At 40.6% G+C, this 13,492-nt stretch overlaps 1 protein-coding gene across 2 annotated transcripts in view; it reads left to right on the top strand.

The window, feature by feature from the left end:
• The window catches only part of TEC (tec protein tyrosine kinase), a 146,812-nt gene that overhangs the window by 51,567 nt on the left and 81,753 nt on the right, over positions 1-13,492 (top strand). For both annotated transcript variants that reach the window (XM_047719237.1, XM_047719236.1), the window contains exon 2: positions 751-936. In XM_047719237.1, coding sequence (XP_047575193.1) covers positions 799-936 — 138 coding nt within the window. In that variant the 5' untranslated portion in view covers positions 751-798. The remainder of the gene's footprint in view (positions 1-750; positions 937-13,492) is intronic.

Below are 13,492 nucleotides of genomic sequence, written 5' to 3'. Positions count from 1 at the left end.
GAACATCCTCACGGCTGTGGTAACTAGGATGTTTGATCAAGATTACATCTTTATCAGAGCTGGAGACTGACCCCTACCCACCACTGTGGTAATTCATTCTGTTCACAAGTCCGCCAGGCCCATGTGATCATTCATCTCGGGTGTGAGGGTCCCGAGGCAATTTATTTTTTTATTTTTTAAAGATTTTATTTATCCATTCGACAGACAGAGATCACAAGCAGACAGAGAGGCAGGCAGAGAGAGAGAGAGGGAAGCAGGCTCCCCGCTGAGCAGAGAGCCCGATGCGGGACTGGATCCCAGGACCCTGAGATCATGACCTGAGCCGAAGGCAGTGGCTTAACCCACTGAGCCACCCAGGCGCCCCGGTCCCGAGGCAATTTAAATACCAGCTTCAATCAGCCATGGAGGTGATGAAGGTACTTTTTCATCTGAGATATTTGTTTCCCTGCAATTAGATAGCAGAAGAATGTGCCAGAAACCTATGGGATGCTGGGGGAGGTACAAAGGAGTGACTCATCATCGTGGCAAACCTTGATTAGATTTCTTGTGAAATGCTGGGTTATGGAGGAACAGGATGAGCCTGGGGATGAAGAGAGGGTGAGCTTCTGTGCCCTGGGCAGTTTCAGTCCAGGTGCTAGACTAACATTCATTAGCTCCAGCTGTGATGCAGGTAATTCGGCCTGAAAACATCTTTGGAAAATTAAGATGTCACATCTTATTTCAGCTGTTTTTCCCCCCCCCTCACTTTAGAATACTGGGATCTTCAATGGCAGGAGACAGAGTGATCAGAAGACCGAGATGAATTTTAACACTATTCTAGAAGAGATTCTTATTAAAAGATCACAACAGAAAAAGAAGACATCACCCTTAAACTATAAAGAGAGACTTTTTGTGCTAACAAAGTCCATGTTAACCTACTATGAAGGTCGACCAGAGGTAGGAGACAATAAAAATTTACTTTGCTGCTTTCTATGTTGATAATATTTAATAATATTGTTCCCCTTCTGCCCTCTACTCCCAGTCTTATGGAATAAATTTCAGGCAAATGAAGTTAAGGTAATAATTTGTTATCATTTGGATCTGAATGATAAAGCTTAGAATAGTGTGAGAAATTCTTTGCAAGTCTCTTGATTATGGTGTAGTATATATGGGTGTGCATTTTATATCAGCCTATTGAATTAATCTGTTCAAGAAAACAGATTTCCACATCGGTTTTAGGTCCTTGTGGAATTCATTACACACATGTCTCCTTCCCATAAACGACTGTATTATGTGTCAAAATTTAGCCCATATACGCTGTGTCTGTGTCCATTGCTTTATATGAATAGTTCTTCATCCTTACGTGGAAATTACTTAAAAGGGGTTAGAGATTTGGTGGAGCCAGCACATTACTGAGGCTGACCAGAAGCAGAACTGTTCAGTGTTTCTTGTGATAAGCAGCTACCACAGAGTGCCTTTTATGGGAGCAGGGAGAAGTAACTTCTAACAAGCTCCTCCGTGAGCATGGGGCATAGTGAGGGCGTGTTGCTTGGCAGCCAGCTCCTGACTTTTCAGTTGTTTTAGTCTCTGGTTTTCCCACTAGAGGAGGCCTGTGAGTGTAGGGTTGCCTCTGGCCAACCTTGTTTTCTCCTGATATCTTGAAAATGCAGCATCTCGTCCTTCAGGTCCAGCCATGCTCCTCCCTACTAGAAATATTCTTGGATTCCAGGGAATGACTGGAGAGTGTTGTCCCTTTTGCCCATATGCTGTTGTCTGGTTGGTTACGGTGGGATTTTTGGTGATCTTATTGTTCGGTTTTATTTAATTCTTTTTTTTTTTCCTCCCCCTACCTAGAGTGACTTCCTGAGAAATTGATTTATTCTTTTCAGTTGTTTGTCTTGTTTTTGTTTTTGTTTTCTTACTCCCACTGGTTTCTCTGTGTTTTGGTTCCCCCAATTCAGAGAGAATGGCATCATTGATTCTTTCTGGTTGTCCTTAACTCTGTTAATTACTGTTGTGGCTTGTCGTTGTGACTTGTGGAATTCTGCAGGCTGATGTAATTTAGGACTAAAGTCCTTTATCTTCCTTCCTAAATCGCTGAAATGCTGAAGACCCCAAATTTGAAAAACTCTTTGAGTTGTAAAACTTTGGCCTAAGATGAATCTGGTTTTGGTCTTAATTTATTCTAGTCACTGTGACCTTTTTTTTTTTTTTTTGGCATTTTTGTGTGCACAAATATCAATATGTTTATTTATGTGGGGTTGTCCTGGTCCCTGCTGGGAGTATGTGTGTGTGTGTGTATGTATGTATATATATACATATAGATATGTATGTATATATATACATATAGATATGTATGTATATATATACATATAGATATGTATGTATATATGTATATATATGGCATATGTGCTATATTTCAATTATTAAATCTGAAAAATTCAGAGTTCCAAAAGGCTTTCAGATAAGACTAGAAATATGAACTATTTTAAAATCTAAAATAGATTTTTAAGGGAAAACAAGACATTTTGGTATTTGGTAATTATTTGTTATAAATTGAACTTAATGTAGTAAGTCTCAGAAAAGAATAGAAATATAACCATGAAAGTAGTAAAACATGGTAGTTTCTTAACCAAAAAGAGCCTCAGAAATCAATATTATCTGCTTAGAAATATGGACGGATACAGTTGAAGTATGTTGCAATTGTTAGGTCACTTTGAAGATGGTAACTATACAAAGTTTAAACTGCCCTAATTGTTTTAGATTAAATGGAATAAAGAGAACAGGGGGACCCTTCATTATTTTAGAACCTGGCCCACTGTCTTGCCTGGGAGCAGCCTTAGTCACTATAAGAACCAGAAAGGATGAATATGCAACTTTTGTATCACCATGGACGGAATTGGAGGAGATTATGCTAAGTGAAATAAGTCAAGCAGAGAGAGTCAAGTATCATATGGTTTCACTTATTTGTGGAGCATAAGGAATAACACAGAGGACATTGGGAGATGGAGAGGAGAAGGGAAATCAGAGGGGGAGATAAACCCTGAGAGACTGTGGACCCTGGAAACAAACAGGGTTTTGGGGGTGGGGTGAGCCTGGTGGTGGGTATTAAGGAAGGTGCATATTGCATGGAGCACTGGTATGGTGCATAAACAATGAATCTTGGAACACTGAACAAATAAAATAAATGAAAAGCCAAAAAAAAAAAGCCACAACAAAACAAAACAAAAACAACAACAATAATAATAAAAAAAACCATAAAGACAGAAAAATACCCAGCTTCTGAAACTTAGCAACACTTAGTGTCAGGGTCCACCTCCCTTCTGGCTGCTGATCAGCCCAGTGAGCCTCATCCTGCTTTCCCCCCTACTCCTGCCATGATCCCCCCTGGATTCTTTTTCTTAGGGAAAGATGTTCGCTAACATATTTATGACTTTCAGCTTGAAATACGGTTGCAGATTTGTTTGCCTCTCACAGTTAAAAATAAATCGTTGTCCATGGTAGAAAGTTAGGAATTTTAAAATAAGAATCTGAATTTTTGTAAAAGCAAAAGTCTGACCATACTGGGCTGAGTTCCTGCCTGACAGCTCTCTGCCTGGCTTCTAGGTAAGCCTGGTAGCACCCCACTGTCGTGTTTCTTCCCTGTTTCAGTTATTCTGGTTTCCATCTCCCCAGCCCTAGAAGCTGTGATCCAAAATTGCTGTGAGGTGGGTAACTTTTAAGAATCAATAGGTATTTGAAATATAATTTTTTTTAAAGATTTTATTTATTTATTTGACAGAGATCACAAGTAGGCAGAGAGGCATGCAGAGAGAGAGAGGAGGAAGCAGGCTCCCCGTGGAGCAGAGAGCCCGATGCGGGGCTCGATCCCAGGACCCCAGGATCATGACGTGAGCCGAAGGCAGAGGCTTTAACCCACTGAGCCACCCAGGCACCCCGAAATATAATATTTTTTAAAAAATGTAAAGCTAGAGGTGGATTAGAAAAACCATGGGACTCAGGGGTTGGGATAAATAGCCCTAGAGATATTTATTTTAGTTGTTCATAGTTCTGTTTTTTTTTTTTTTTTAAAGATTTTATTTACTTATTTGACAGAGAGATCATAAGCAGGCAGAGAGAGGAGGAAGCAGGCTCCCTGCTGAGCAGAGAGCCCGATGCGGGGGGGCTAGATCCCAGGACTCTGAGATCATGACCTGAGCCGAAGGCAGCGGCTTAACCCACTGAGCCACCCAGGCGCCCCATAGTTCTGTTTTTAAAAGAAAAACTGTGGGTAGGCTATTCACTGATCTAGGCACTGTGATCCCTAGTTTCTTCATGGCAATTAAGTGCCATTAATGCCTTATTAAAACTCTCAGTTAATCATAATGTGATTCAGACATGCATCCTCCTCTGGTTCTCTGAACCCCAGCTCTTCAACAGGATGGCAACAAGCGTTTCTCTCTATTAAATATAGTTTATTGTGCTTTTCCAAGTATGCTAAGGAATTCTGTTTTAGATGAGGAATTCACTCAAGCTGTTTCTTCCAAGTGTGATATTGGCAAAGATGTGTTTCAATTTCTGCTGTGGGCTATTCTTTGGTTTGTCCTCCTTGCTCTTACTGCCCTCAATTAGCGATTATTTCTGCATATTCTAATGAACTGAGAAGAGCCCTTCCAGGAATTGATGTTGTTTGATCTCAGTCAGAATAACAAATAGAAACAGGACCTGGTGAGGGTGGCGTTTGGGGGTGGAGAGGTTGGGGAGATGAGGGGAGAGGGGTTCGTAAGTGATCTTATTCTCAGGTCCGAGAACAAATGACACATGAGTTGGACCCCCTGGGCATGTGAGAGAAACCTCCATGTGGAATTGAGATGGAATTCAGGGAAGAGCAGGGCTGGAGCTTAATCAGGAAAAAGATTTATTAAATAATGGTAAGAAAACAAGGAATGGAGAGATTTCTAGATGGTGAGATTTGGAATAAATAAATTCAAGTAGTATGTAAATCTATAGTTACTATTAGCTAAGAAATCAGGAACTATATATTATTTATTTTAATTTATTTTTTGAAAAGATTTTATTTATTTATTTGACAGAGAGAGAGAGAGATTGAAGCAGGCTGCTGGGATCCTGGGCCAGGACCCAGGGATCATGACCTAAGCCCAAGGCAGATGCTTAACTGACAGAGCCATCCAGGAGCTCCAGGAGCTTTTTATAATTGGACTTTGGTACTACTAATTTGGTTCATTTGTTGTCTATAACACTGCTCCAGTCTGGAAATAGTTTATAAAGATGAGGAGTAGGGAGACTGGTTTTGTCAGGCATCCCCAAGACTGTCCCCAGGTTTGGTAATTCACTAGGAGAACTCACAGTGCTTGGCATATGGTTGTCTTCATGGCTATGATTTGTGACTATGGAAGGAGTCCGAGCTAAATTAGCAAAGGGAAGAGGCACGTGGGGCAAATCTATAGGAAACCAGGCCACAAGCTTGCAAGAGCCTTTTCTCAGTGGAGTCTTCCAAGGGTGAACACAATTCTTCTAGCATTCGATTGTGACAATTATGAAATGTTGTCTACTGGGGAAGTGCATTAGAGACTTGGCACCCAAGGGTTTTGTTGGAGCTGCTCACATAGGCACGCTCTCTCGATCATGTACCAAATTTCCAGACTCCAGAAGGAAACTAGGGGTTCAGCGTAAACCATATTTTTTGTACAAATAGCTTGGGCACAATGAGCTCTTTTTATCAGTGCTGGGAAGAGTAGGAGCCTCTCAAAGCCCAAGTTCCTAGATGCCAGTCAGGGGTCAGCCTGGTAAGCAGGACTTTCTCAGGTAGCGGTCTCTTAGGACCATTGTCTGTGCTTTAGGAGTAACAGTGACACAAATTATTGAGTATCACATACAGGCCAGGCACTTGGCTAAGTACTTTACACACATTATTTCCTTTATTCTTCAAAACAAACATCTTATTAGTGCCCCCACTTAAAAAATGAGTGATGCAAGGCTTAGAAAGTTTAAGAACTTGTACAAGGTTATGCACTAGTGAATTTCGGGGCTATTTCTTTAAAGCTTATCCTTTTTTTTTTTTTTAAAGATTTAATTTATTTATTTGACAGACAGAGGGAGATCACAAGCAGGCAGAGAGAGAGGGGGAAGCAGACTCCCTGCTGAGCAGAGAGCCCGATGCAGGGCTCGATCCCAGGAGGATCCCTGAGATCATGACCTGAGCTGAAGGCAGAGGTTTAACCCACTGAGCCACCCAGGCACCCTAAAGCTTATCTTTGAAACAACCTCGATACTCTGGGGAATATTAGGAAAAAGTCTATTAGATTTCTCTGTAACACAGATAGAGCTTTATTTTAAAGCTTTTGAGAATTTTTTAAAAAGATTTTATTTATTTATTTGTTTAGAGTAAGTGAGGTAGGAGGTGGAGGAAGAGGGAGAGAGAGAATATCAAGTTGACTCCACACCGAGCACAGAGCCCGATGTGGGTCTTGATCTTATGACACTGACATGATGAGCTGAGCTGAAATGAAGAGTCAGATGCTTAGCCAACTCAACTACCCAGGCACCTTGAGAATATTTTTATTTACTACTTTAAGTTATGATTTTTTTAAAGATTTTAGTTATTTGTTTGACAGACAGAGATCACAAGTAGGGAGAGTCAGGCAGAGAGAGAGAGAGGGGGAAGCAGGCTCCCTGCTGAGCAGAGAGACAGATGCAGGGCTGGATCCCAGGACCCTGAGATCATGACCTGAGCCGAAGGCAGAGGCTTTAACCCACTGAGCCATCCAGGCGTCCCATCTCTCTACACTCTTAACTCCTCCTTCCTCATTTCCATTTCAACCCAGCACACATCCAGTCTTTTACCTAATGCTCTGACTTCTCCTTCCTTTAGTTACAACCTTATTGCGGTTCCCAACTCCATTCTCTTGATGGATTACTGCCCTGTTTGATTCTACTCTTGGACCTTAATATTTTATTTATGCAGCTATCATGGGGATATTTCAAACTTGTAGTTTTGTATCTTCTCTAGGATCAAGTGAAAACTCCTTAGCTTGCAGCGCAAGGTACGTGATGCCATTTTTCCTTGTCTTCCCTATTTCCTTCCTCCTGCTCCTGCTGTGTCTTTCATGTTGTGCCTTTCTTAATGTTGTTCCGTCTACTTGGAGTGATATGGTCTTCTTACAGCCTGTGAGGATTCATCTGTCCATCCCACTATCTATTTTATTCATCAAAAATGTGTTGAGTGCCTAGCAAATACTAATTTTTTCTTTTTTTAAGATTTTATTGATTTATTTATATTTTATTTATTTATTTGACAGAGAGAGAGACAGTGAGAGAGGGAACACAAGCAGGGGGAGTGGGAGAAAGAGAAGCAGGCTTCCCACCAAGCAGGGAGCCTGATGTGGGGATCGATCCCACGACCCTGAGATCATGACCTGAGCCGAAGGCAGAGGCTTAACCCACCGAGCCATCCAGGCACCCTGAAAACTCATTCTCTCTTTTTTTTTTTTTTTTTTTAAAAGATTTTATTTATTTATCCATCAGAGAGAGAGAGGGAGAGAGAGCAAGCACAGGCAGACAGAATGGAAGGCAGAGGCAGAGGGAGAAGCAGGCTCCCCGATGAGCAAGGAGCCCGATGCGGGACTCGATCCCAGGACGCCGGGATCATGACCTGAGCCGAAGGCAGCTGCTTAACCAACTGAGCCACCCAGGCGTCCCTGAAAATTCATTCTCTTATTGGCAGTTGAGTTTCCTTGTTTCTGAGGGTAGGTTGTATCAGCTCCTTGTCTTGTGCCTCAGTTTCCTTTCCTGTGTCTCTTCTCTCACTTCTCATTCATATCTGTTTTCTCACCTACTGTCCTAGATCTGAGTTTCCTCATCATTAGTCACATTAAAGGCCAAGAGGCAGGTCTGAAATCTTAGGATCTGATTCACTGCCCTTAATTTGGCAAATTAATCTATTTTCATATAATCATACTCACTTTTTTTTTTTCTCTAGGAAGTAGAAACCTATTTAAGACAGAAGAGGGGCTAAAATATGATTCCTAAAATTTTCTGGTTAACTTTTTATTTTGCTGTTGTTTCAACTTACAGAAAAGTTAGAGGAATAGTACAAGGAACTCTCATCTTTATTTTTTTAATTTTTTATTTTTTTATAAACATATAATGCATTTTTATCCCCAGGGATACAGGTCTGTGAATCGCCAGGTTTACACACTTCACAGCACTCACCATAGCACATACCCTCCCCAATGTCCATAATCCCACCCCCCCTCTCTCGGCCCCCCCTCCCCCCAGCAACCCTCAGTTTGTTTTGTGAGATTAAGAGTCACTTATGGTTTATCTCCCTCCCGATCCCATCTTGTTTCATTTATTCTTCTCCTACCTCCCTAACCCCCCACGTTGCATCTCCACTTCCTCATATCAGGGAGATCATATGATAGAGTACAAGGAACTCTCAAGCAACTTTTAATCAGATTCACAAATTTCCTCATTGTTGCCCTATTTGCACTGCCATCCTCTTTGTCTCTGTCTTTCTCTTCACTTGCCTGATGTTTACTGAACCATTTGAGAGAAGGATGTAGACATTGGCCCTTTTACCACTAAAAAAGTCTTTGTGTATTGTCTAGGAACAAGGCCATTCTTTATAACCACAGTATGATGATCAAAGTCAGGATAGTTAACATTGATACACCATTGTTATCGAATCCAGAGTCTGTGGTCAAATTTCATTCATCATGCCACTGATGACTTTCGTAGTTATTTCTCAACTTCCTCCCCTTGCCAAGTCTGGGATCTAATTGTGGGTTATGCATTACATTTGGTTGGTCAAGACATAAAGGTTTTTTTTTTTTCTCTTTTCTTATTTATTAACATAAAATGTATTATTAGCCCCAGGGGTACAGGTCTGTGAATTGCCAGGTTTACACTTCACAGCACTCACCATAGCACATACCTTCCCCAATGTCCATAACCCCATCACCCTCTCCCTATCCCCCTCCCCCTGGCAACCCTCAGTTTGTTTTGTGAGATTAAGAGTCTCTTATGGTTTGTCTCCCTCCCGATCCCATCTTGTTTCATTTATTCCTTTTCTACCCCCCAAACCCCCCATGTTGCCTCTCAACTTCCTCATATCAGGGAGATCATATGATAATTAAGAAATAAAGTTTTTAAATGTCCATGGTGTAAGGAGGAGGAACATAGAGAAGAGATGCTGTTTTTTGTTGCATACTATAGAATGCCAACTATCCTATGAATACTCAGTGATTGTGTGTGAATGTCCACAAGTATGAAATCAGATTTAAAAACCATTAAGACTATTCTCCTTCTCTCATTCTCATGGTTATGATCAGGAGCTGAAGAGCCCCCTTTTGCCAAAGAAATTATTTTAGCCTGGTCTGCTAGGATGAGTAAAAATCACTTATTCCTGTTTCCATAGCCTCCTCCCACCTTCCGTTTTAAGTTTTTATTCTTCTGTGTTAAAACAGTTGTTAGGCACCTAAAGCACATTTTGAAGAACAGTACAGTATCAGTAATTACTAGTAAATGAAGAGGGAGTTTAATCAAAGGTTTGGTCCTCGGGCTACTTAAAAGTAGAAATGATAAAAACAGTTTAGATCTTGCAAAACGCTCCTGGTTTGCAAGATCTAAACTAACTGTGTTTTATTCATTGTTTATCTGTATTAGGATGAGACAAAGAGTCCAAGGAACATCAGTAGTTTTTGGTCAGAAATGGCATTACCTAGTTTATTTTATTTGTAAGACTTAGCTCTCAGCGGGGTGGTGCAGTAGGTTAAGTGTCTGACTCTTGGTTTCTGCTCAGGCTATGTTCATGGGATTGAGTCCCACACTGGCTCTGTTCAGCATCTCTCTGTCCCTCTCCCTCTGCCCCTCCCTGGCCATGCCCACTCTCTCTCTCTTTAAATTAAAGAAATAAATCTTAAAAAAAGAAGACTTAGCTGTCAGCAATTTTTAGTGATATAAAAAAGTCAAATTTCCCTCAAAGATTTATTTAGCACTTTTTCCACTGAATATATTCAAAAACTGTGCCATAGGCACTGAAGGCAGTTAGGAAAAGACCAGTTCCCAGAATGTTTGGAAATGGCATCACTTGAAATAAACATAGTGTTTCTCCTTACTTTTTTTTTTTTTTAAAGATTTTATTTATTCATTTGACAGACAGAGATCACAAGTAGGCAGAGAGGCACTCTGCCTAGAGTGAGAGAGGAGGAAGCAGGCTCCATGCTGAGCAGAGAGCCCGATGTGGGGTTCGATCCCAGGACCCTGAGATCATGACCTGAGCCGAAGGCAGAGGCTTTAACCCACTGAGCCACCCAGGCCCCCCTCTCCTTACTTTTATTCCACACCCCCACCCCCCCCGTCTGTCTTGAAAGAAACTTCTCTTAACTGGAAATGTGTGGAAACTTCTTGCAGTTTTTGAAAAAAAAAGAACTATGTTTGACATTATGATTTTTGTAAGTTTTTGTGAGTTTTATTTTTCTCTTGTTTCATCATGAACTGCTGGGTTGGGGATTCTTAGAAGTCTTTGAAGCTACTTCTGTAATTAGTAGTTTCTAGTAAGTGTTGGAGAAGATAGTTATGATAGCACTTATCTTGAGGGACAGTTAAAGAGACCAAATTATATGTGTGGAGGAAGATTTGGTGGCACAAGTATAGATTCCATAGATTTTAGGGGCGTGGAAGAGGTTGGGGAAGGGTTGGAGGCCTCCACTTGGCCAAGGATTGGAGTATGAGCAAGGTTGGGCAGGGGGTGCCCATTCCATGCAGTGGAAGCAGCATGTGCAAAGGCCCTGGAGGTATAAGGGAATTTCGTATGTTTGTGGAACTCTTCTGTTCTAGACTTTCATAGATTTCTGTAACTGGCATTTGGCCATACAAGGTGATAATTAATTTGTTAATAATGAAGAAAATGATATGATTTCATTTTATTTTATTTAGAATCATACAATTTTAGAGCTTGAAGGTATTATAAAGAATGACCTTCCCCCCAAGTTTTTCACTTGTGGGAATTGAAGGTAGGAGACGATCTGCTCAAGTTCACCCAGTAAGCTGATGGCTAAAACTGGACGAAAACTCAGATCTGAATGTTTCTGAGTTAGTCTCTGATTATCCTGTCTCAGTTCTGGGAAGGATGTGTTTGGGTTGCCGGAGTAGGAAAGAGCACTTACACACCTGGTACAATATGGTTATTCACAGAATAGACACCATCTAGTCACTGTTCGGGCACCTTTGCTTAAAAATACTGATATCCTTGGGGCGCCTGGGTGGCTCAGTGGGTTAAGCCGCTGCCTTCGGCTCGGGTCGTGATCTCAGGGTCTTGGGATCGAGCCCTGCATCGGGCTTTCTGCTCAGCAGGGAGCCTGCTTCCTCCTCTCTCTCTGCCTGACTCTCTGCCTGCTTGTGATCTCTCTCTGTCAAATGAATAAATAAAATCTTAAAAAAAAAAAATACTGATATCCTCTCTGCCTTTGCAGCTTTGCTTCTTGTTGCACGTAATAGTTTCCTTCCTTTATCTCTAGTCCTCCCCTCCCCCCGCATATCAGTTATAATTGTCTTGCTCTTTTAAAAATACTGTTAAATTTAATTGTATTTTTATTATTATAGTGTTTTTTTTTCCCCTCACAAACTATGTAGTTATCTCTTTGAAGGCAAAGTTTGTTGCCTCGTAACTGAAATGTATCACACAATGCCTTCCACCTTCCAGCTTCTCAAAAAAGCTTTCGTTGGCAATAATTACAATGGTGGTGGTTGGTTAGTCTTTTAGTGAAGCAAAAAGATCTTTAGAGACATTGTGATAATTCTTATTTTGTTTCTTTTTCTTTTCTTTCTTTCTTTTTTTTTTTTTAAAGGAGATGTATTATTTAAGTTTAGAAAAAAACTGTGTCCTTATTTGGTATTTATTAGTGTTACCCTCTCCCGCAAACTAAAATGTGGACATTTGAAACAACTAGACCCTGAACTGTCAGAAGAAATCATACAGCAATTTGAGAAAGTGAAACTGCACGTTGCATGGTTTAGGACATGCTAGGTCTCAGCCATTGGTTGATGCTGTTCAGGCGCACGTGGAGAATTATCTGCAAAAGGGAAATTAGAAACACCTGCGTTATTAGGCAATTGATTCTATTAGGAAAACTTATGCCATTATGGGCCTTTAGGTTTTGGGACTACATTGTACTTCCGAGGTAAAATATTAAAATTTGCTGGTTCCAACTTCAGATAATTAAAAACACTGTTATAGTCTATATTACTAAAGCTCATTTACCTTTTTTTTTTTAATATTTTATTTATTTATTTGACAGAGATCACAAAAAGACAGAGAGGCAGGCAGAGAGAGAGGAGGAAGCAGACTCCCTACAGAGCAGGGAGCCCGATGAGGGGCTCGATCCCAGGACCCTGGGATCATGACCGGAGCAGAAGGCAGAGGCTTTAACCCACTGAGCCACCCAGGTGCCCCTCATTTACCTTTTTAATTTTTAGTCATAGACAATTGTCTATAATCCTTGCATGACTCTGCATTACTAAACACCTAAAGTGAAAAATTGCACCAAATGCAGTTGTTTGCTAAATAAAATTCAATGAGTAAGTAAGAGACTTCAATGAAATCTCTAGTAATTTTTAATTGATTGTGGGAAGGGAATTCCCCCTGATTATCCTAGCTGTATGAGAAAACTTCTTCCCATTCTATCTTTATTCCATATAACCACATAAGTATAGCTGTTCCTTAATTTTTCTTGCCATGACAAAAGGTACATGGGTGGATATAATTCCCTGCTCGTGAGATTATAACCTGAATTTCTCTCATTTTAGAGGACTATGTAAATCATATATACAAGTATATTTATAAATTATATATAGAATTATATAAGTTATAGAATTTATAAATCATGAAGAAGTATAGATTTGTTAAATATATTTAATATGTTATTTGTATATTTCCTGGCAGAAGAGGGGCCATAAGTCCATACACTTTTATTTGTCATGTGGGCCTCACATCACCTGTTTTAGTTCATTCATTAATTGTACAACAAAGACTTCCTGAGTATGTATAGTAATGCTAGAGATGGAGGAATTAAAAGATGCCTGATTCTGGTTTTGTGTGGCTCACAGTCTCATTAAGCTCTAGTTCTACTTCTGTGGGTTCGTGATGACAGACTTTCTTACGGTGCATCTGCCCTGCTGTGGAGCGGGAGTTCCCATCCTCCATGCTCCACTGTTGTATGCCCTCCTCACCTATGACCCTTGAACTTCAGTTGCCCTTGGGTTTCCATGTGTCAGTGGGGTAGTTGCACATACAGGATTTCAGGGTTTCCTTCTGTTCTTCAATTTTACTTCATTTAGATTTCACAAAAGTACCAGGGTTTTGCAGGCCTGCTTGCAACGTTGTTATCTTTAGCATCTCCATAAAGTGTATCTGTTGGTAACTAACACATTTATCCACCATTTATTTTACAAGTGAAGAAATGGGGGGACAAAGTCAGGCTGCCTTCTCTGAATTAACATCCCATTTGAGTAG

The sequence above is a fragment of the Lutra lutra genome, chromosome 2, assembly GCF_902655055.1.
Source record: "Lutra lutra chromosome 2, mLutLut1.2, whole genome shotgun sequence".
NCBI classification, from domain to species: domain Eukaryota; kingdom Metazoa; phylum Chordata; class Mammalia; order Carnivora; family Mustelidae; genus Lutra; species Lutra lutra.
This window is presented reverse-complemented; position numbering and strand designations above follow the sequence as displayed.